Below are 24,222 nucleotides of genomic sequence, written 5' to 3' on the forward strand. Positions count from 1 at the left end.
AGCGGGAGAATGGGAAGGAGCATAGAGGGAAAAGGAACGCAAGAATGGACACAGATTTCTGGGATTTGACTGGGTGTCTATGGACTTTGTTGCTAAAATCAATTGTTTGGTACAGGCTTCTCAAAGGCATATAATGTTTTTTGACCATTTTACATATTCTGAGAGTTATTTTCCACACAGCTGCTGTAGGAATCAAATAGTCATTGCAAAATCTTGAAAACCATAGAAACACTTGAACTCCTGAAATTTTCATCACACAGTAGAATTTAAATTAAAAGGTCAGAGTCTTATATCTATTTCTGAGACGTTTAAGCTACACTGGGTTTAATCACAAACACATTCTTGATCTTATGAAGCCTATTTTCTGGTATTTCATTATTAATAATACGGAGGGTACAAATATCAACTTTGCGTGGCAACCGTTCGGCATGAGAACCCTGTCTTCAGAATCCTATCCTGGGAAACATGTTCCTCAAAATCAGATTAGAAATGGAGCTTTCTGGAAGTGTTTTGTACAGGAGGGCGAATAAACCATTAAAAAAAAACGGGCCTTCCTCTCTCATGTTTGAGGTTTCGGTGAATTAAACCTCTTTGTTTCATTTCAAAGGGTTGAAATAGCTTTTGCAGCAAAATGGTGTTGTCTGAAGGGATGGAATATGATATCAGGTGAGGGCAGGGCACTTGTGTTCCCAAAAATTAATGCATTTATTTTCGGTTATTACCTCGGAGCTAAGCAAAGATGCCACTCACATGTGCGACAATGAACAATTGCCAGAGCAGGAAGAGTGAATCTGGTAGATAACAAATATATTTACCCCCTGTAGAGACTCTGATAAGAATAACAATGACTGACTGTAAAAGAACAGCTCAGAAGAAATGTCATCAGACCTTTGTATCAAATCAAATTTGCCTTGACTATTTGACCATTTGTTTATGAGCACTGTTTACTGGTGACCAGTGGCCTAGCCAGAAATTAATTGCTCATTTTTGGTGGGGGTGATAACCAAGGATATATGGTGGGTGGAGTTTTTTGGGTTCTTTGCAACTTCTGCAAATTTAATATGTCTCTACCGGTGAAACAACAGATGACCAGTACACGCTTCTTTGGTTCACAGATGTCAAAGGTAGTTGACTCAAACTAGAAAAAAAATGATTGTGAGAAAATTTAATAGCATGTTCTGCTGAGCATTTCTTCCGCATTTAATGAAAATGTCACTTTTTATTCCAGATTTTATCCAAAAAAAGGAACTTTGTCCTATTTTAAAGAGTTCTGAAATGTTGAGTTGAAATATTAAAAATGTTATCTCAAAATAAAACCTTGAATAGAAAGAAGTATTTTTACTGATTGTTTTTAATGAAACGCAATATTTAGTATGGGTAGTACATTTACTTAAGTTTCATGCATTTAAGACATATTTCATTGACTTTATTAAATATTTCTTGCAAGAACAAAACATAGGCCTACTGGCTTCTGTTGTCAGGCTTGTCTTATGAACCTGTGAAACTGTTCACATCCCCAAAACTGTGACATAAGTTTGGGGATGTGCTAATTAATCAATGGACAGTTACTTCTTCACAAATCACAATCTTGTGTAGGAGGGACTCGACCCATGTAAAATTACAGGTGTTGATTCAAAGCCAGAACAATTTCCTCTGGTGTTGCAGTAAATTATATACACGCTAACCGAACTTGTTGGGCTTATAACTATCTATCCACCGTAACAAAGCTTTGCCTGAAATTCTGGTAGGATTACATACCTAGCTGAGAATTAATGTCAGCTTGCAATTTAATCAGATCAGATTTACTGCTGAAGCTCTGTGTGAATGCTGGTTAAATAGTGGTCTCACTGGACGCAGATTTGATGATACGATGATCCAAACGACAATGTAAGACGGTCCATTCGCTTTATCTTCGTCCGTGTCGGCATTCTGATTGGCTTATGCAGTCGATAAACCCTTTCCCTTCAAATATTTCACTTGCTCCTCTGTAATAGGAGTAAATAAAGAGCAAATGACCAAAATGATAGCGTCGTCTGGACAGTGCTGGATAATTATTTGATAGCAAACTGCATCACTGCAGATATTATAATGGTTGTCATACAAAATTACTATCATCCATCAGTTATAGTAATGCCCAGTGTGGAAGATCAACGCAGGAGCGGTTGTCAAATGGTAGGGTAGGTACAGTCTAGTGTGTGGGTTTCATGGAATTAAAAAAATACATATGCAGTATATACAGACGAGTGACAAATTAAAGGAAAACCTGAATAAATTAGTGGAGAAACATAACGAATGCTGATGCTTCCATACACGTGTACTGCATGATGCAATTAAGCGCACATTTGATGACCGTGATGCTTGTGCATTAGTGCAATATGTAAGGAAAAACAGAAGAGCAACTCTTCCTCTGGTGACTGAGAATGTCAGACGTGATCATAATGTGTCAGCAAAAACAGTCCATTGAAAACTACATAGAAAGGGATATTATAGTAGGGTTGCACTGCATAAACCCCTCACGACAAAGACGAATGCACATTTGAGAGTTCAGTGGTGCAAAAACCATAGGCACTGGTCTACAGAGATAAAAAAGGGATATGGTCAGATGAGTCACCGTCACCATATTTTCAGTAAGTGGACAAGTGCATGGTACGGGCCTGAATGCTTGAGCCCTACAGTGAGGGGGTCTGATGGCTCTGTTATGCTATGGGGGGAATTTTCCTGACATGGTTTGGGCCACTTTTCCCCTCAGAGGGAAGGCAAATGAATACAGAGTTATTCTGAGTGATCACGTTTATCCTATGATGAAACATTTCTGTCCTGATTGGAGTGCTCTCTTCCGGGATGACAGTGCCCCCATCCATAGGGTACGAGGGATCACTGAATGGTTTAATGAGTATGACAGTGATACTAATCATATGCTATGGCCTTTGCAGTCACCAGATCTTAATCCAATTGAACACCTATGGGAGAGTTTGCACCAATGTGTTAGTCAGCGCCCTCCAACACCATCATCAAAAGCACCAAATGAGGGAATGTCTTCTGGAAGAATGGTGTTTTCATCCCTCCTGTAGAGTTCCAGAGACTTGCAGAATCTATGCCAAGGTGCACTGAAGCTGTTCTAGTAGCTCGTGGAGGCCAAACACGGTACTAAGACACTTTATGTTGATTTTTCCTTTAATTTGTCACCCATCTGTGTGTGTATATATAGCCTATATGTACAGATGGCTTTTTGGTTTTGTTTCTTTAATCCAGCACATTGGGGATTTTAAATGAACTGAGTGAATGAATAAGAGTTTGAAGGACAGACTATCAGCTTGAAATTGAGGGTATTTGCAGCCATACTGGGTGGTCTGTGTTGGAATTACAGCCCTTTTCATACATCCAAATACTTACGCACTGCATGGTGTGTGTGTTGTGGGTGTATGTGAGTGTGTGTGTGTCTGTGTGTGTGCACAAGCGCACATATATATGTGTGTGGGTGTGTGTCTGTGTGTGTGTGTGTGCTCGCGCGCACGCAAGTGTATGTGTGTGTGCGTTTTCTCACAGGTGCCATGGTAACCACATTAATAAAAAGGTACATTTCACTGGCAGATAAATTGATTGCACTTCAGGGTAAATCTCTTTGGAAATCTTTATTTTCAAAGCTCATTTGTACATCGCACGCTTTGAAATGATTCCCGGCACTTACGACTGCACTCTCCGCCTCCAGGTGACATTAAAAGGTCAGCTTGACATAGTTAAATATAGAGAGAGAGCTGAAATGAAATGCCTATTGTAATAATCAGAGTATTGTTAAACATCAATATTTTATCGCACAATGAAGTATGAATATCCATGCTGTTTCCAAATGAGAGTGCATAGCTAATAACCTTTAGCTTTGTGTATGCAGTTGTGCATATTCGCCTACTCAGTTAATTGCATTCAGCATTTTACCTCACTTCTTTCACTTATAATTTTTCCTGTTTGCTGTGATACAGAAAATATTTCATTTATGTGGAATATGCATTGCCATCTAAGAAACAACTGTATAAAAATTCTGTGTCCCAAATTGTCAATAATCTAACTTATGAGGACATTATTAATTTATTTGTGAATTAGATCACATAGTTTTCAAAATTATCTTCCCATCTAAATGTCATTATAATATAGAATCTCCCATTGAGAAGACAATGCATTGACCACAAATTAAATAAAAGTTTATTTGAAATATGTTTCCATAATTGTGCATCTTATTACACATCAATACCTTCATAAACTCATGTTTACAGAGCAAATTAGTCTTAGGAACTGCAAGCAAACAGCAAACTTCAGTCATCCCTAATCATTGTATTTATTGTATGGGTAGCGTATTATCCCTAAAATGGATTCTAAGCGAAATCCTTTATAGTGCCATCTAGAGGCAATTATATTTTACTACATAATTCATTTCAATCGTCGTAATGTTGTAATTGAGCCATGGTCGCGTATGTTCATTTCTGTTTTGCCAGGCTATTGATGTGTGTCACTGAACTCGTGTTTCATCTCAAGGATTGTCTCTAACCGCCGTGTTTGGAGAGCGCTCTGTTTCCCGCTGGGCTGTTCCGGCTATAATTGCGACCTCGGCGTATTTACTCTCTAAGCTCCCAATTACTTTTGATTTTTGATTTATTTTTCACTTTGCCACAAAGCTTAAAACTGCCAGTGACTGCGATTATTTTTCTTCATGGAAAACATGTTCCAACTGCCTGCTTATCAAGCAGAATAGATGTTTTGGGCTTAGTGTCATGTGCAATTAACTATGGGGTAATTCACTCGCAAAGCTTCGGGAAAGGCTGGAGAGAACACTGCACGTTCTGACAGGGGGCTTCAAGCCAGCCAATAAAGAGACAGGCTGCTGTGCAGTTAGAGCAGCGTAAGTGGGAAGCGAGGTCGCCATTGCTGCATTTAGTGTGAGACTGCATGGGTCTGTGTGGGTCTGTTTGCAGGTCTGTTTGTGTGCCTGTTTGTGGGTCTGTATGTGGGTCTGTATCTGGGTCTGTACATGGGTTTGTATGTGGGTCTTAATGTGGGTCTGTGTGCTGGTCTGTATGCAGGTCTGTGTGGGTCTGTGTTTGTGTCTGCTTGTAGTTCTGTGTGGGTCTGTGTGTGGGTCTGTATGTGGACCAGTGTGTGGGTCTGTATGTGAGTCTGTATGTGGGTGTATATGTGGGTCTGTGTGAGTCTGTATGTGGACCAGTGTGTGGGTCTGTGTGGGTCTGTGTGTGGGTCTATATGTGGGTCTGTGTGTGGGTCTGTATGTGGACCAGTGTGTGGGTCTATATATGGGTGTATATGTGGTTCTGTGTGGGTCTGTGTGTGGGTCTGTATGTGGACCAGTGTGTGGGAAGACCAAAACGGAGCTGATGACAATTAGCCCACAAACTGCTTTGGGGTCATCATGAATGATGCCAGCGAAGAATGGCTTAATGGTTTAATGGAATTATTTTCTCAGCACTCCACCCCCTCTAGCCCTGCAGGTGCCTGTGCGCAGACTGCGCTCAGTTCACTTCACGCTAGCCAGGGACGCTAACAAGCAGGCACATTTCAGCGTTGCCTATTGCTTCCAGTAATGAGATTACCGCGCCGGAGTCCTCGGGCACCATTGGGAGAATGTTGTGGGTACTTTATTAGAAAAGCTGATTCCTTTAAGGCTGAAAACATCTATCTGCTCGCACTTTAACGATCGCTCTGAGGCTTATCCTGCTCTGAACACTCCTACACCTGATTAAGCAATATGCTATTTGGAGACCTTCTCAGGCCTTTCCTCAAAGGCCTCAAAATCCCCTGGTTTCGTTGACTTGTTCATAGGGGACAGGGTTGGGTGGTTTCCCCTATTTTTGTTTTTCTATAATTTGGATTTAAACTGATCAGTTTTATCAGAAGTAATTCAAAACTAATTCTAGATTCAGAGATGGACAGTGCCACAGTGAGTAATTAAAGGACAGAGGAAGCCATTTTAGAATAATTCCATTGACCAATTTATACACATACGCAACACTCAATGCACAAGAAAACAGGTTTATTTTCATTGAAGGTTTGGCCGCTTTAGCACGTAGCTGTCATTTTAACTCGACGGGCTGCGTGTACTTTGCGACAATAACCAAAGCAATAAGCCCCAGCAGGGCAGAAAGTAATAATAATGTATTTTAAAAAATAAATGTAAACCTAGTGTGAATGAAATGGAAAAGGTAGGCGTTAAAGGATTGCAGCGCACAAGCCAGCAATGAAGAAGGTACGAGAGCAGAGGGGGAGAATAATAGGCTGTCACAGTCTGTGTGAGTTCCTGTCTCCCATCTGAGCTTAGTGCACACATACAGTGGGGTTCAGAACGCCACACACGTGGCATTTGAAACGTCTTTTATTAGAGATAAGCCATATGGAGATGGCGCTAGATGGGATCTAAGGCCATTTTACCTAATTGTTATTTTCTGTGTCTTATTTACATGAAAAGAACATTGTGGCTTACACCCAATTATAGAGCATTCATGGATTTTTATTTTAATAGGAAGCATGCAATTCAGTTGTGGATAATTCAGGTACCCTAGGCTGTTTTACTGACATATTGCATAACATACTAATGAAATAAATGAAATAAATAGCAAACATGTATTCATATGAAATTGCAAGTAATTTGACATACGCCAGAAAAACCTCTAAATATATTTAGAGATTGCTATAAAATGGTACACACAGTGCTACTTTTCGACTGGGGGTGGTTAATGCCATGTTTCCAATATTCAGCTTCCAATATTCAACCCCCTGATATCTGTTCTATTTTTTACAGAAGTGCATAACATTAAATTATATAACTAAAAAATATTAAGCACCTGGATCTGGATAATGGTGAGGATAAAATATAATATTTTTTAAATTGAAGTTGTGCATGTAAATCACTTTTGTCATTTCACTATGGGTCTATTCGAGACTAATTGTCCAAAAGGGGGCAGCAACACATGTATTATGGGACAGGACAAACTGAGACAAAGTACAGAATCAAAGCTTTGGAACACTGATTGAAGAGGTTATTTATATATTGGATGAAAATTTAATTACAGGATACATCTCAGATTTTCCCACATTTTCTCTCTCCTACGCTCCACTCTCTCTCTCTTTCTCTCCCTCTCTCTCTCTCTCTCTCTCTCTCGCTCGCTCACTTCCTCTCTCTCTCTCTCTCTCAGTTTCAATTTTCAATTTATCTCTCTCACTCTCCCGCTCTCTCGCTTTCTCTCTCACTCTCTTCCCCCTCCCTCTCTCTCTCTCTCTACCCCTCTCTCCCCTCCCTCGCCCTGCTCCCCCGCTCCTTGTCACACCATTTTCTTGGCCTTGGCAAAGAAGATGCCGCTGACGTCGTCCACGCCCACTCTCATGTCCGGGGGCAGGGTGTAGGTGCTGAGGTGGACCAGGGCGTAGCCGTTGTCCCGGAGACCGGAGCACACCTGCGCCTCGTCCAGCGGCACCACGGGTATGCGGACCCCGGGCCCCGCCATGTAGTAGCTCTCCCCGAGGGCCCCGATGAGCAGGAGGTGGCCCCCGGGCTTGAGCAGGGCCGACAGGTGGCCCAGGGCCCGGCGGAAGGAGGCCAGGTCCGGGCTCACGCTCTCCAGGCAGAAGGAGGACACCAGGCAGTCGGCCCCGGGGGACGGCAGGGAGCCGGGCGGCAGGGGGGACGGCCGGTGCACGTCGATGGGCAGGATCTCCGTCACCACCGAGCGCAGCCGCGCAGCCTTCTCCCGCCAAGCCGCGGGACTGGGGGGGGGAACACGGGTGGGGAGGGGGAAGGGGGGGTTATTGTCTCCTGGGCACGGAAATTTGCTCGCCGATATTTCACATCTCCGCTCTGAAGTCGCACATTAAGAACGACATACATCAATGAACACTGAAATAGTACAAGAGAGAGAGAGCTGCCGTCTGAGTGGGTTGTAATGATATTTTTGCGAAGCATTTCTTATATGTCATCTATCCATCACTGAGGTTATTAACGAAACCTAAGAATATAACTGCTCGAATGTAATATAAGATTCATGCAAACTGAATAATGTTTGTGTGCATTTTTTTGTGCATCGGGCCTCGTGATTGATATTGTTTTGGACCGGTTATGTAACTGTTTACCGTTTGTATTCGGGTTTCACAGCAGTGGGAAGAGATTGAGAGGAACAGAAAAGGGCAAGGAGTTTGCTGGGATGGACAATTTGAAGATTAATATTGAAAAGCAGCAGGCGATTACCTCATAATGATGAATAGAATGGAACAGAACAATCAGTATCAGTAGACATTGGGAATAGCTGCATTGCTATTGCGATACTTCCAGGCAATGTAGCCTGGCCCTGCGAATGCGCATCCGTGTCTATATATAAATGTGTCTATATCTGGATTTGCGCGATTTTAGTGTACCCAGAATTCCTCACCCGCGTCCCTCCAGCTTGCAGACGTGCTTCAGGTAGGGGGTCCAGTCGAAACTGCCCTCCTCGTCCCGGAGCCAGCGCCTCAGCTCCCTGCGGTTCACCTCCAGGAAGTCGGTCAGCACCACCCGACCGAAGAGCTCGCAGCCGCTCAGGACCTGGTACAGGGTGGGACCCGACCCCACGTCCACCAGAGTCTCCCCGCCAACGTCGCCTTGGGGAGAGAGGGGGGGAGGAGAACAGCTCGCCAAAGCTTACAGGAAAACGCTCTCAAAACGGGACAAGAGAGTATTTATAAAACTAGCCACAACGGAAACGAGCTGGGAACTGGCCAAGCAACTCAGTCACAAAGTAACACAGAATGAAAACCATTGCTGTCTCACACTCTCTCTCTTTCTCTCTCTCTCTCTCTGTCTGTCACACACACATGCATATGCACACACGCACACACTCACACACGCACACACGAACACACACACACACACACACGCACACACTCTCTCACACACACACACACATACACACTCACACACGCACACACGAACACACATGCACACACACACACGCGCACACACACACACACATGCACACATCCACACACACACACACATACACACACACAAATGCACGCACGCAAACACACACACGCGCGCGCACACACACACACACACACACACACAGGAAAGCCTCACCTTCAGTGAAAGCCCTGTGCAGGCAGCCCAGCTTCCAGGGCACGATGCTGTCGGGGCGGGTGAAGTCCGCGCGCGGGGGCGTGTAGTTGTACTGCAGGTACGCTTTGGGGTTGAAGTCCTGGTAGCAGCGCGCCATGGCAGCCACGCCGTCCCTCGAGCTTTGATCCATGTCCTCCCCTCTTCCCCTGTCCATCTCTCTCTCTCTCTGTCCGCCTCTTCTTTCTTTTTCCCTGGGTCAGAACTTCAGCTCACCTTCCCGCCTGGCCCTCCGCTTTGCTAGCGTAGCGAGTTGGCGAAGGAGCCGTCTGCGTGGGTCTCTCTCTCCGTCACCCCTTCAGGGCACGTGTCAACGTGTCATTGCGCAGGGGAGCGTCGGTGTGCGGCGCTCAGCATTTATACCTGCGCGCGTGAGTATGCGTGTTTGGGTGGGCTGTCTCGCTCCAGATTCCCCTCCTTTTCCCCGCTTATCAGCGGAGATAGCGATCCCCTTTCAGACTGTGTGACTACCTGATAGCACTCAGAGCCCAGCGCGTCCCCAGCCCCGGGCTCTGATGCCATCTGTGACAGAAGGCTTCCTCAACCTAGACATCCACTAATGGACACAGCTACAGGCCCCGACTCCCATCTTCCCATCCCTCTATCTCTCCATCGCTCCGCACTCCTCTTTCTCAAACGTAACTCGGTGATTTATTGTCCCGGTGGTGCCACGGCCAACGTCTCGCCACCCCCCCCACCCCCACCTCACCCACCGCCCCACCACCTACCCGCACCCCACCCTCTGCCTCCCCATCACCATGCTCTCTCGACTGCCATTTCTCATCGTGCTGGTGCTCTGAGAGGAGGTTTCACGCAGGAGCTGGCTGACACCTGGAACAGAGCGTGCTCCAAGTTCTCATCCAATCAGCTGCACCACTGAGTTAATATGAGCGGCACTAGAGTACTAGATCAGAACCCTGTAGATTTTCAGGGGACACCACCGGGGCGCCATTAAAAGTACACGGTGGCAGACATACTCAGATCTGCCCTTTAGGGCCATCGTTACTGGTGGGTCTCAGGCTTGCCCTCTGCTGTCCAATCAGGGACTGGGATTCTGGCCTCGGACACCAGGAGAGAGAAACTGCTGGCCAATCAGTGACATTAATAAAACTGTTAACTATCAATTTGAAAGGAAAACAGCAGTACTACAGGCCTCAAGGGCCAAATCTGAGTATCCCTGCAGTACATACCCTGATGGGAATGCATAAAAAGGTGTGCTTGAGAAGGTTCCAAGCGCTTTTGTAAAGGGACTGACTACCCTGACTATAGTGAAACTTCAATGAGACTGCAACTAAGATCTGTTGGTCTAAAAGGATGTGTATGTGCAAAAAGAGCACTTGCTATGTGCTGTTATCAAGAAGAAAATTCTCCAGTTGGCCAAGCACCATCAACGACCAAAAATATAGGGAAGGCAGATGCACATCCTCCAGATCATATCACTGTCATCAGAGGAACCGGTTTCTCTCTAGTTCCATGGAGTTCTTCCTGTAGTTGTGGTGCAAATTTACAATGGTTTCTTTTGCTAGACACCACACCATATTTGTTTACTGCCTCTTGATCTTCATGGTCTTCTCCTGTTGACATTACTGTCCATCAGCAGGACCCTTCTGAGTGTGTACTGAACACTGACCCTGGAAGGTGCTTCTTCTGCAATTTCTTCTGGGGAATAACCTTGCCACAATATGTTAACACGGTCCTACACATTTAACACTAATGTCTTCTTCTTTGCCATATGTTTTGCAGTTTTAGCACCTATTTTACTTATACTACAGACCAATGATATTAGGCTACCAGAAGTTATATGAAGAAACTAAGGTAAATAACATTTCAGTCAGTTTAACTATACCTCCACCTCCCTTCCACCCCCACCTCCCATTTTGCAAAATGACTGGATACACTTCCAATAATTTGTTTAATTGTAATTAAAGCCAAAGGAAGCTATTTTGAAGAAAGTTGTGTCTGCAATTATTTTTAAGTAAAACTCATCTTTTTGTGTTATTGTAGGTGGAAATTGGAAAAAAAAAAAGTTTGTACTTTGGTTTTTGTTATTCAGTAAATGTGCATATATTAACTGAATTCTTCAGAATTTACCAAGAATCTGCACTTTAACCACACGTGAATTGTTTGATTACAAGGAGCAGAGAGCCAAATCAAGAACAAAACATTATGTCCCAAACATTATGGACACCGTATACACATATAATATATTGCATTATATATAACACGTTGTTCAACAATTTATCAGCAAAGAGAACCAGTCAGTGACACAGACAGAAATGTGGATTTTTTTTTTGCTGCCAAGGACTGACCCTAGATCACAGTACCATGATGTTAGTAAGGTCTGGCACAAAGACTGGAAGTGTACTCAATGACAATGTGCAGTGCTGCATTACCATTATCATTTCTGAAGGAAAATGCATTTTAGACCTCGGGACAAAGAGATATGAAATATGTGAGTGCGCGATTATGTGTGTGCGTGTGCGTCTGTGTATTTGTTTCCTCTCTTTGAAATCCCATCTCACATCCCCTTTCCTCTGTGCGGATGAAACTTTAGACGTTTGACGATACAATTAGCACCTACCTGCCCTCAAGAGGAAACCTAATTGAATCCTGCCTCCCTCTCTGACCCTCTCTGTCTGTGGTGTGTGGTGGAGGCCTGTGATAGTATCTCTCCCACTCAAAAACACTCCCAGTCCTGCCAGCGCTGTCCAGCCTGGACATTAGCCCCCAAGACACTGCAATACCTGGTTACTCTTCCCTGGAGATGGACAGACAACCTGACCCCCAAAAAATCAGATTCAGCCCGTTACCCACTGAAGCACTGGTACACTGCTCACAGCCAAACGTTCCATGTAAATCAACTCTGAGAGAGTACATTTAACTTCAGTAGAGTATATTTGGCCCCTGTCGGACTCCTGTAAACTTTGCCAAGAGCGGAAGAAAGACATGTTTTCACCTCTTCTCTACTGAATGGTTCTTTGGTTTCACTGACCGATAAAAACCAGTAGCACGGACAGCGCTGAGCCAGAAAGCCAGGCGATTGACTGCAAACCCTTCTGCAAAAGCAACACAGGTGAAAGTGAAAGAAAACCTCAACATGAGGAATATTATCGAACGTATGCCACAGTACACAGTCGTAGAAAATGGCAGTTTGACATACGCAGCGGTGCGCCCGGTCGAATGTTCTGCGGCACGGCAGCGTTTCCTGCGCGTTGCGCCTCCACGTGTGCCTGCGCGTGTGTCCCTCCATGTGTCATGCTTCACTGGTCACGGCACGTGCCTCTGTTTGTGTCTCTGTTGCTATGTTAGCATTTGGCTCGGTCGGTGTCCAGCTGTCCGGATGGAGGGCTCCATAACCTCCTGAGACCTGGGAGAAAAGACTTTCAAGCATTTTAATTTTTTCTTGCCTGGTACAAGGGTCTTGGATGACAAAAACAAAATATTCAACATGCAAATATTCTCAAAAATACTATTTATTTTATTTTTATTTTGAATGGCCCTTGTAGTGCTGTGAGCAGTGTACCAGTGCTTCAGTGGGTAACGGGCTGAATCTGATTTTTTTGGGGCGACATAGCTCAGGAGGTAAGAGCGGTTGTCTAGCAGTCGGAGGGTTGCCGGTTCGATCCCCGCCCTGGGCATGTCGAAGTGTCCCTGAGCAAGACACCTAACCCCTAACTGCTCTGGTGAATGAGAGGCATCAATTGTAAAGCGCTTTGGATAAAAGCGCTATATAAATGCAGTCCATTTATCCATTTATCCATTTAGTGTAGATTTGAACACGGTAGAATATACCCTTGTAGTGTAGATTTGAACACGGTAGAATATACAGTTCTTGAGATTAAGAACCGATTCTTGTCTTCTACAGGGGACAAAAACAAACTGCCAGGGCTTAGGAAGGTTTAGACAGCGAAACTGAATGAGAGAAGGGAGGGGGGGGTTTGGGGTGGGGACCTCAGCGAGAGCTTACGGTAGCTTTCCAAGAGGAGTGGAAACAAAAAGGAATTACTGGAGAAATGAGACAGAAGAGCATGGATTATGAAATCTGATGCGGTGCTTTCCACTCTGTGACATGTTTTTACCACAGCGCTCCTGACATAAGCCCCAGGGGGGGAGAATGGATCCAGAGAGGAAACGCTTGCTCTCTATATATGGTATCAACAGACACTGTGCGGTAGTGTAAACTACACAAAATAATACGCACGTATCCAAGCGAAAACAGGAAGTACGGTGCTGTAACGTGTATCACAGCGAACACATGTTTCCAGAACACTGAGGAATATTCTCGTATGTGCCTGCTTGGTTGTGAGATAATGTTACAATGAGAACATGAAATGCTGCCACTGAAAAATGCTGTACATGTATTAGGTGTGCAAACGTGTGCATGCGCTTGTGTCTATTTGTGCCTGAATGATCATGTGTGCCGTGTGTGTGTGTGTGTGTGTGTGTGTGTGCGTGTGTCCACTTTCCAGATCCACCAATTTTACAGTTTGAAAAACAGTTATGTTACAGCTGGAACTGAAAGGTAGCTGTCAACAAATAATTTGTGTTACAAAGGTTTTCTGTGCTGGTCTGCAATCATCCATGTTAGGCATTTCCTGAGTGAACCAAATAGTTTCTCTTCAAGATTTCCTAAAATGGAAAAAGAATGCAATGGACACGTAAGAATGATGATTGCATATATATCCAATTAAGACCCCAAACACCCTCTCCTACTGGTTTACACTGGCACCAAAATCCAGAATAATAAATTGATCCCTAATTCCAGACACCAAAGGAAGGCTATTTATTATCTGACCGAAACAAGGATTAGAAGAAGCCAGTGAGATACAAGAGTAGGTTCAGCAGCCAGCTTTTTTTCCTGTCCCAAAAATGGGTCCAGTTTATGAAACCAGTATAGAAAATATGCAAGCCACTACGTGCATTTCAATAATAGTACCTGGTTCTGAATGCTCGAGGGTTAACAGCAAATTGAGATTTTATTTGCAATTTGCCTTGTATTAAGAGGAAGATCTGTGGAGATCTCACTAGGAGAGTGGGATAAGTGAGGGATAGAGCTGCCAATTGACTGTAAAGGGGGTGATTACCTTGTCAGAACGAGAGAGCCAGATTTGGACGTGGACCAAGAAATGGAGCTTAATGTTTCTGCAATTTCTATAAGTGGCGCGGGAACTTTAATATTCCCCGCGAGTCGAGACCTCGGGTTAACAAATCAAAGGCAGACAGCGCGGAGTGGGCTCATCAGTTCCATCACTGCACTGGGGCGCTCGATTTACAACACCCCAAAGAAATTGAGTGCCTGCTGCAGGCTCAACCATGGATGCGCACTTTACTTTTTGTAAAAGGAGGATGTCAGTGTAGATCAGAGGTGGGCAAGGAGGGCGGTATCTGTTCCAGACTTCTGGTCTTTATTTAGTCAGCCCAAACATTTTTAGATACATCTCTTGATAAGCACATGAGTGACAGCCGAAGATATCTTGAGCCCCTATATGAAATGTTTTACCGTGATCTAATTACCGAGCGAACCACCGTTGGTGCATACAGCCGATTAACTAATTTGGCCAGGGTAATTGGTGGAAACAAAACCCCGCTTACACAACAGCCCCCGAGGACAGGAGTTACCCATCGCCGGTGTAGACGCTTGACAGGTCAATGTTTGAGCATCACATCATGGAGCAGTAGCGAGACTCCGGGTTTGAAACTCAAAGTGATGGGGTCTAGCCCTATGCAGGCCTGCTGATATCGCCAGAGGTTGAACATCAGGGACGTGCTCAAACAGCCAGAATACAAAACAAATAAAACCCCAAATGAAGTTGGTGTAAACGGGTGCAGGCGCACTTCCTGCAAAAGTGCAAACATGCCGGGTGCTCTGTAACTAGTCCTCCTAGACCAGAGCGGGTAAAGAAGGTGGCGGCACTCTAAAGCTTATGTCATACATTTTTAAAATGCTTAATTAAAAAAAAACAAGGCTGTGACAAAGTTGCCTAATGCTTTGCTGTACATAATTACTTTTAAAAAGCATCTGAGATGAGAGAGAGAAGGAGCATTACAAAAAAGAGAAAGAAAAAAAAAAACCCAAAGGGAAACTGCTTGTTTTCCGCAGAATAGTTCTGCATCTTACAAAATAGCCACTTTTCTGCTTCTCACACACCTGCTTTTTAATGCATGTTACTTACAATCTCAAGCAGGTGTGCACCTAGCCTTGATCAATCACAGCTTTTGAGACATTTAGGAGTTGTAAGGTAGACTGAAATTATAATAGAACTGGGTAAATCAACCTTTTCCATTCATGCCCCGCATGTCTGGAATGAGTTACAAGGCATTCTTAATCTGAAATCCTTACCCTCTCTTGACATGTTTAAAAATATGTTAAAATCAGTTTTTACTGAACAATGTTATTGCTTTTTAGCAACAAGTGCCTTTTAGCTCCTGATCCTTGTATGTCTGTTTTTTTTTTTTTTTGGTATGTTTTTAATATGAAACTTTTATTTTTCTACTGCCATCTTGACCAGGACTCCCTGGCAGCAGAGATATTGTATCTCAATGGGACCTTCCTGGTTAAATAAAGGATAATAAATAAATAAATAACGGAATGTGTGAAACAGAAGACATTTTAAAAAGGTTTCAATCGTTAAACAAACTCATAGTGAAGAAGCCTCAATCTTGAAAATGTCAGCATCAGCCTCATAGTTGTTTAAACTATGAGGCTGATGTCTGCTCAGTGGTGGTTAGCCTCAGTGGTGGCTAGTCTTCCCTCGAATCGCCAAGTTAGCATTGGGTCGAGAACACTGTGTGCAATGGAGTCTGCATCCACAGCTCCCGCGGTAATGGGGCAGCTGGAACTGGAGGAGTGCTGCTGGAACATTCTGACCCGACCACAAATAAGTGGTCATCCAAGTGTTTTTGTGTCCAGCCAGGGGCAGGGGTATTTTAAGCTGAATGCACAGGCTCTGGAGCCACAGCCTCAGATGAAAGGGATGAGGGCATTATGGGCTCAAAGGTACAGAGAGAGATGGGGGCAGATAGTGCTGCTTCTGGAGCAATAACAATGCTATTAATACCCTCAGTGCAGTCACGGGGTGTGTTTGTTCAGGAGGAGGAGAAGTGAATCAGAGTATTCCAGGCTTGGGTCCCATAGTGTGGACCAGAGAGAGAGAGAGAGAGAGAGAGAGAGAGAGAAAGATGCATTATGAGAGATGTACTTATTTTTACATTCCTTCCCAGATAAAAAAACCGAAGACCCAATCCACATTTCCAGTGCAGCAGATTGTTTTTCTCTCCTTGGCTTTGAATTAAGCCCTTGGAGGTCAAAGGCCAACTCGGCTGTTGTTCTCCCAATGGGAGCGAGGAGAGAGGCAGCCCGTCACGCTTGAGTAGTTTCCACCTGTACACTCTGGGGGTAGGGAAACAGGCCCGGATTTCGTATAACCCCGTGGGGCCATCTTTGATGTTGAGCAACAGATCGAAACAAGTGTCACTTCTCCACCGTTTGCACATGGTGAGCTTTATAGTCACAGGAAATAATCAGGAATGTTGTGTCAAAAACAATAAAGTTAAGCAATGTTCATAAATGAAAATGATTTCTTAATCGAAAGTTTCTTGATTCAGTTTGGAATTACTTCATTGTGTTTACATTGGATGCATAAGGTTCGGTACAAAACGCCATATGTGTGGACTGAGTCCAAGTCTCAATCAACTGTGCTATATAATACAACAGGTGGTGAAGGGGAATCATTTTCAGACCGCCATGGCTCAGCTGTTCTTTAGGGTAAAGATGACTCCCGTGGCTGGGAATGGGGGCGTTCCCAGTGCCCACACAGCTCGGATGGGAGGAGCCCTGGGTGTGTAATGGAATGGGAGTCTGGTCAGCTGCAGCCTAATGCTAGAACAATGGAAGCAAATGAGCCTGGCCTGACGGATTAAGTGGACGCTCGTCGAGGAGAGACCATGGAAACATCAACGCAACGCCCCCGCACGGCTGTATCAGCTCTTTCTAGATCATAGCACCTGATGGAACCTGAGTCAGACATCTAAAAATACCACGGCAACACAGTAACAACGTCTCAATCAGCGGCTGCTTTTAGCATTTAATCTTCATGAGGCCCTGGAGCATTTCATTTTATTTATGTTGTTACTAGTAAAATGCCCTCCGGGGGAGTGTTTGGGTGCTTGTGGTCACTATACCGTGTACCAGAATCTACGTATACATCGGACCTGGGTCAAATACGTATTTGTTTTGGATTAAAATACTTTTCTGCGCTCTATTGATCTTGCCTGGTGTATTTGAGCCTGCCAATATGGCCAGAAGGTGGGGTTTGCACTTTTTGAGAGTATTTCATTGATTCCAATACACCAGACAAGATCAGTAAAGTGTAGAAAAGTATTTGAATCCAAAACAAATACGTATTTGACCCAGGTCTGGTATACATGGATACAATTCCCCTCAATCTTCCTCATTATTCCCAAGCATCCAAACTATGGCTAGAATTAAGCCCATCTAGCTCAAACGCACCCTTGCTGGAATCAACATTTTGATTGGATTCTAATTACTTTCACCCGGTTGTGCTATTAGGGTTTGGACCGGTAGATATTGATCGGTGGGTGGGGTTTCGATTCAATCCAGGCTTGTGAATGTTTTGTGTTTGCGCAATTCCATTGCTATTTGAGGGACTGCATATAAAGCCAATAGACCAGCCTTTAGCTGCGTGTAGGGATCTTACAGACACAGACAGGCATAACGCAAAAAAACATACCAGTCAGCTGTGTGCACGCACACTTTATTGTAGAAAAATAAATAGATCACTCTCCATTAAAACCACATCAGTTCTATACAGTGAAAACAAGTACAAATCAGTAGTTACATGGCTAGTCCTCTCTTTAGATATTCTAAACAGACCAAGAAACCAAATGAAAATGAAGTTAAATAGTTAATTAAACCAGAGCCACTGTAAGTGTTTTAATCACAACATTAAAAACGTCATTCTAATACAGTGGGCTATTCAGTTGTGTGACACCACCTCATTCAACAACACAGCATGGCAATGACTCGTCAGGCTGGGAGTGGAGCCAGCAGCCCTCCTGTCACTCACCTCCCCTTCATGACTCTGCTACACGCAGGGCCGTAAAGCTCATTCCAGCCGCAGCGAAGGACGTTTGAAGGGCTGGCCGGCCTTCGTTTGTCTGGGCAATGGAGGCCCAAAGACCGAGGCACGGACTGTTCCGGATCTATTTCAGCGACTACGTCTGCTTGGGTCTAGCTCTCCGAGTTATGCTAAGCCCTCACAATCTGCACAAAACTTTGCTCTCCCCTTTTCATTCAGCACCCAGTCTGGTCTGTGCTTTCACACTTGCCGTCGCACGTCTACAACCCGGCCCTTTTTTTTATTTTCTTTGCGAGTTGCCTGCAATGGCTTCTGTTTTCTTCCCAGCTGCTTGTTAAATCTAGGTCTTGTCAAAGAGCGCAGGCAGAGCCTGACTCACATAGCAATGTGAGGCTATAGCAGTGTACCAAGTCTGCAGTGTACCAAGCTCACTGCACAGCTGTAACAATAGTCCACAAACGTCCATCATTCTCGGCCCCCTGGGATATATTCTTATCCGTCTACCAGGAAAGCACCCTGTTATGTTTATGTCTGCTGGCTACACTATGTGGTGGTGCTCTATGCAATGTTTTCAGACAGTTACAGAATGGATGGGAATATAGAACAAAGTGATGATAAGGCAATAAAAAAAGCAATTGCAGTACACATATATACACAAATGTATGTATTCTCCAAATGGGAGGTGATGAATGTCCCGGTGTCCTTCAAACTTTTTCTTGATTCCTTCTCTTGACGACAACATATTCTACACTTCACTCTAACTATCACCCTCTCTTTTCTCTCTCTGTCATCCCTCTCTCTCTCTCCCTCTTTCTCTCCCTCTCTTTCTCTCTCTCACCCTCTCTGTCTCTCCCTCTCTCAGCCCCTCTGGGCCTCCTGTGACATCGATCTTCCCAGGGACTTGGGCGCTTTGGCAAACTCCATCCTGATTGGCTTGACCGGGGGCAGGTCCTTGGTGATGTCACCCACGTCTCTCTTGGCGGGGCAGGCGCCGTCCAGGGCGGATAAGGGGCGGAGGTCCTCCTGGGTGTGCGGCGCGCCCCGGCCCAGCCTGGTGCCCAGCTCGGTGGGGGTGAAGAGGGGCAGGGGCAGGGTTTTCCTGTAGGGCAGCTGCTGGTGCTCCCTCACCCCCCGCTCCAGGGTGCCCAGCCGAATCACCCCGGAGGGGCAGGCCTGCAGCAGCCGCCTCGCCTCCCACTGCCGTGAGAAGGTCTCTCGCCGACTGTCGTCTGCCTCCTGCACTGTCTGTCTGCAGGGGGCGACATAGAGCACAGTGGAGGTGAGAGTCCATTCCAGTGCCACCCAATCACTGAGTGACAGTCACGCAGCTGCACCACGGTTGTACCAAATTCTACATAAATAAGTAAAGCTGAGCCCAAATGAGTAGCTGAGTACTATACACATCCTATTGGAGAAGATGTGATCAAATATATTTAATAATATATTATTAAATGTGAGGCATACTATGGAACAAACTGAAGAGTACAATACATCCAGTCTTCTAGCAAGAGAAGCATTCATAGCATTTGTACATCAGAAACATTTGATTAATTATGTATTGTGCTGATCACAATATGGTAGTGTTTGCTGTCATACACTTAGCAACAAAAAGCTTCCTGTGTGGGCATGTGTAGCATATGTGATAGAGTAAGTCTACAGTATGTGTGTGTGCAGGTGTAGTATATATAATAAAGTGAGTGTACAGTGTGCGTGTGTGTGTGTGTGTGTGTAGTATATATGATAAAGTCAGTGTACAGTGTGTGTTTGTGTATGTGTGTGTGTGTGTGTGTTTGTGTCTGTGTGCTGGTGTAGTATATGTGATAAAATGAGTGTACAGTGTGTGAGTGTGTTTGTCTGTGTGTGTGCGTAGTATATATGATAAAATGAGTGTACAGTGTGTGAGTGTGTTTGTCTGTGTGTGTGTAGTATATATGATAAAGTGAGTGTACAGTGTGTGAGTGTGTTTGTCTGTGTGTGTGTAGTATATATGATAAAGTGAGTGTACAGTGTGTGAGTGTGTTTGTCTGTGTGTGTGTAGTATATATAATAAAGTGAGTGTACAGTGTGTGAGTGTGTGTGTCTGTGTGCGTGTGTGTAGTATATATGATGCAGTGGGTGTACAGTGTGTGTAGAGTGCTGTAGATGATGAGGCTCACCTGTCCTGAGGCTGGGTGTTGATGGTGACGCTGCGCCAGTCTGCGCTGTAGCTCTCTCTCTGCACCTGGTTCTCCTCCCGCACGCTGCAGCCCAGCTCCGCCCCCGTCACCACCCCTGCCCGCTTCACCAGTGTGGTTCTGCCCTGCATCCTGTCCGCTCTGTCCGTCCGTCTGCTCTGTCTGTCTGTCTGTCCGAATGGCTTCTCCCGAGGAGTCTGTCTGCACGTCCGTGTGTGTCTGCCTGGCCCGGGTCGCTGCGGATGAGTCTCTGGTCTGCTGGAGGTGGAATCCCACTGTCTGCTGGGGTGGTTGTCTTTCTGCGGCTTATATAGGCTTTCCACAGCTATTTTTGCGTTATGGCATCACTCCACACCCTAAGTACACTGACACCCGACACCAGGCGTTCAGCTGGCACTGCAGAGAAGGCGAGGGGGCGAGGGTGCCAGCTGACGGGAAAGCAAGGTCCTCTGTAGCAGCCAAATGACCCCCCCACCCCACCCCGATTCCAAGCCCCCTCGTAATCATTCCAATACAAAACACACACACACACAGATACACGTAATCATTCCAATACAAAACACACACATACAGGAAATCATGTGCTCCACACTCACTCTGCTCTGACAGATACTCCGGCATGGGTGGCCTCTTCATGAGGAATTTTAAGGACAGTGGTGCCGAAAAAGTGACAGTGGAGACAATAGCTGACCCCTCTGATATGGAAGAACATTTGGGTGTGTTGATAATGGGAAGTGCTGCTGTAATCACAACAGCGGACCTTTGAGGGGGTGTTAGTGCAGTGTAATGGTCAGGGAACTGGTCTAGTAGCGCAAAGGTTGTGGGTTCGATTCCCAGGCAGGGTTCTGCACTCGTAGCCTTTATAGCACTTAACCTTTATTGCGTCAATCAATATCTGGCTATAGAAGTGGATTGTTTGTAAAAACACAATTTGTGCTCTAGATAAGAGCATCTCTTAAACGTCTAGATCAATACTGGGTTCTCCCTCTCAACTCCACACAATATGGAGGATATCCCCCATCCAACAGGGCCAGGTGTGGCACCAGCCAGCTATAGGGGCCCCCTGTATCCACAGGTGCTGTCCTGTAAAACCACACAGACCCCTGGGAATCTAATAACACGAGACACACCAACATCCCTCCATTACCAAGCGGTCGATGACACAACGGTAAGCTCGGCAACCTACACCATTCATTTCTTACTGGCTGTAGAACCACTGTCTCCATGACTGGAACACACGCGTAAGCATGGACACGCGGTCACGGACACACAGCGACGGGGACTCCGCCTCCTCCGTTTGAGTTATAACGGTGAGTAATCGTTACTCTTCCTAATAGGTAGCTGAGGGGCGTTTTTTAGTGGAGAGGGGAGGCGGGACTGTCCCGGCCACTCTGCCGGGTAATTTACTGTCCTGCTGAAGTGAGGAACTCTTGCTACTGCTTTACTCAGCTCTCATGTTTCACCTCACCCGGGGGTGACTCATACATACAGTGCCGCTCGCTCTGTGACATACTGCTCGATACTATCATTTACTGCCTCTGATTCACTCTCCCTCTACAGCCACTGATGTCACCACACCCCTGCCATTGCTCTCTCACAATCTCTATAAATAATCTATTTATCTATCTATCTATCTATCTATCTATCTATCTATCTATCTATCTATCTATCTATCTATCTATCTATCTATCTATCTATCTATCTATCTATCTATCTATCAATCAATCTATCCATCCATCTATCTATCTCAAACACATGCAACACACACACACAGACACGCGCGCGTACATGGACACACACACACACAAGCACACACACACATGTACATACACGCACAGATTCACTGTCCTGATTAAGATGGCACCAGATTAAGGTCTGGCGGCATCATTCTCATTCAGGTGCATTATTCTGTTATCACAAGTATTATTATTATGATTATTATGATTATGATTATTATTATTATTATTGTTATTGTTATTATTATTATTATTAATAATAACAATAATAATAATAATAATAATAATAATAATAATAATAATTTATGTATTAACTGGTATATTTAGGAATATTCCTCATAAGTGCACAAGTATACAGTTCCACTTTTTTGTAGTATCATATCCAGGACGTGATGCTTATTGGAAAATTCTAAATCCAAGCAGGCAATGGCCGGCTGTCTCTGGGAGGGAAGGAGGCACAGAACGCTCTGTCTTCATGGCTGCCCTGCTCAGTTGCGTAACCGTGTAACGGGAGCTGCCCGGTGACAGAACTTCAAAGCCGCGCAGCGGAGGAGAGACGGCGCAGACCGACAGGCAGCTTCTCCGATCCGCCGATAAGGGGGGGGGAGACGGCGAAATAAGACGTCAGTTAATGTACAGGAGGGAAAAGAAAAAGGGGGGATAGGGAGAGCAGAAAGGGAGAGAGGATGAGGTACATGGAAAGGAAGAGAGAGCAGACAGGCCTGCCTTCCTTTTGTATTTATTTATTTATTTGTTCAGACAGGTATAAAGCAGAGAGGGTAGCGCATAGAGAAGGGGCCACGGGTGAGGGGGTGCCATGGCGGCTATCAAATCCCCACTCGCGCAGGGGATACGGCTCGAGAGCTGGCAACCCCGTGGACTGCCTATGGATACATGCTGAACAGAACGAGCGGAGGATCAGAAAGATAGTGCAGCTCGGTGTGCAGCTTCTCTCACCTATTATCTCCTTCTAACAAGCAAACAAACACAAAGACACACACACAGCTGGTCATGTAATACATCCTGTTAGACCACTAATGGACCAGTTTACCAGCATCAGAAAAGGGGGAGGGGTAGAGGGAGTGCACAGTACTGGAGGCGATAGGATAGAAAAAGTCTAAAAGACAAAATCTAACAAAGTACACATTCAGGGACCACAGCCTCTAGCTATAGTGAAGTGCAGGGACAAAGGGTCCTGGGCTGCCACAAAGCAACTGCACAATCATTCAGCTGTGCAGTCACTGAGATCAGCTGTGCAGTCACTGAGATCAGCTGTGCAGTCACTGAGATCAGCTGTGCAGTCACTGAGATCAGCTGTGCAGTCACTGAGATCAGCTGTGCAGTCATTGAGATCAGCTGTACAGTCATTGAGATCAGCTGTGCAGTCATTGAGATCAGCTGTGCAGTCATTGAGATCATCTGTGCAGTCACTGAGATCAGCTGTGCAGTCATTGAGACCAGCTGTACAGTCATTGAGATCAGCTGAGCAGGCATTGAGATCAGCAATACAGTCATTGAGATCAGCTGTGCAGCCATTGAGATCAGCTGTGCAGTCACTGAGATCAGCTGTGCAGTCATTGAGATCAGCTGTACAGTCTTTGAGATCAGCTGTGCAGTCATTGAGATCATCTGTCCAGTCATTGAGATCATCTGTGCAGTCATTGAGATCAGCTGTGCAGTCATTGAGATCATCTGTGCAGTCATTGAGATCAGCTGTGCAGTCACTGAGATCATCTGTGCAGTCATTGAGATCAGCTGTGCAGTCATTGAGATCAGCTGAGCAGGCATTGAGATCAGCAATATGGTCATTGAGATCAGCTGTGCAGCCATTGAGATCAGCAAAACAGCCATTGAGATCAGCTGTGCAGTCATTGAGATCATGTGTGCAGTCATTGAGATCAGCTGTAAAATCATTGAGATCAGCTGTGCAGTCATTGAGACATTTATATCAGCTGAGATCAGCTGTACAATACCTGTGACCAACAATAAAATAATTGAGATCAGCTGTAAGTTACTGAGATCAGCTGTATGGTCAGAGCTGTGCTGTATAGTTGTTGAGATCTGCAAAT

General features: G+C 45.0%; 2 protein-coding genes across 2 annotated transcripts; both read right to left on the minus strand.

Annotated features, from left to right (window-relative positions):
* Positions 1-6,022: 6,022 nt before the first annotated feature.
* Positions 6,023-9,490, minus strand: LOC135247909 (phenylethanolamine N-methyltransferase). The gene is made up of 3 exons (XM_064321887.1): positions 9,110-9,490; positions 8,424-8,631; positions 6,023-7,764 (listed from the first exon to the last, which is right to left on the minus strand). Exons 1-3 carry the CDS (start codon positions 9,300-9,302, stop codon positions 7,323-7,325), a joined length of 843 nt encoding a protein of 280 aa, XP_064177957.1. The 5' UTR covers positions 9,303-9,490; the 3' UTR covers positions 6,023-7,322.
* An 8,413-nt stretch (positions 9,491-17,903) lies between these two features.
* On the minus strand, positions 17,904-20,718 carry tcap (titin-cap (telethonin)). The gene is made up of 2 exons (XM_064321900.1): positions 20,400-20,718; positions 17,904-19,492 (listed from the first exon to the last, which is right to left on the minus strand). Exons 1-2 carry the CDS (start codon positions 20,546-20,548, stop codon positions 19,102-19,104), a joined length of 540 nt encoding a protein of 179 aa, XP_064177970.1. The 5' UTR covers positions 20,549-20,718; the 3' UTR covers positions 17,904-19,101.
* Positions 20,719-24,222: the final 3,504 nt, after the last annotated feature.

The sequence above is a fragment of the Anguilla rostrata genome, chromosome 2, assembly GCF_018555375.3.
Source record: "Anguilla rostrata isolate EN2019 chromosome 2, ASM1855537v3, whole genome shotgun sequence".
Lineage (NCBI taxonomy): Eukaryota > Metazoa > Chordata > Actinopteri > Anguilliformes > Anguillidae > Anguilla > Anguilla rostrata.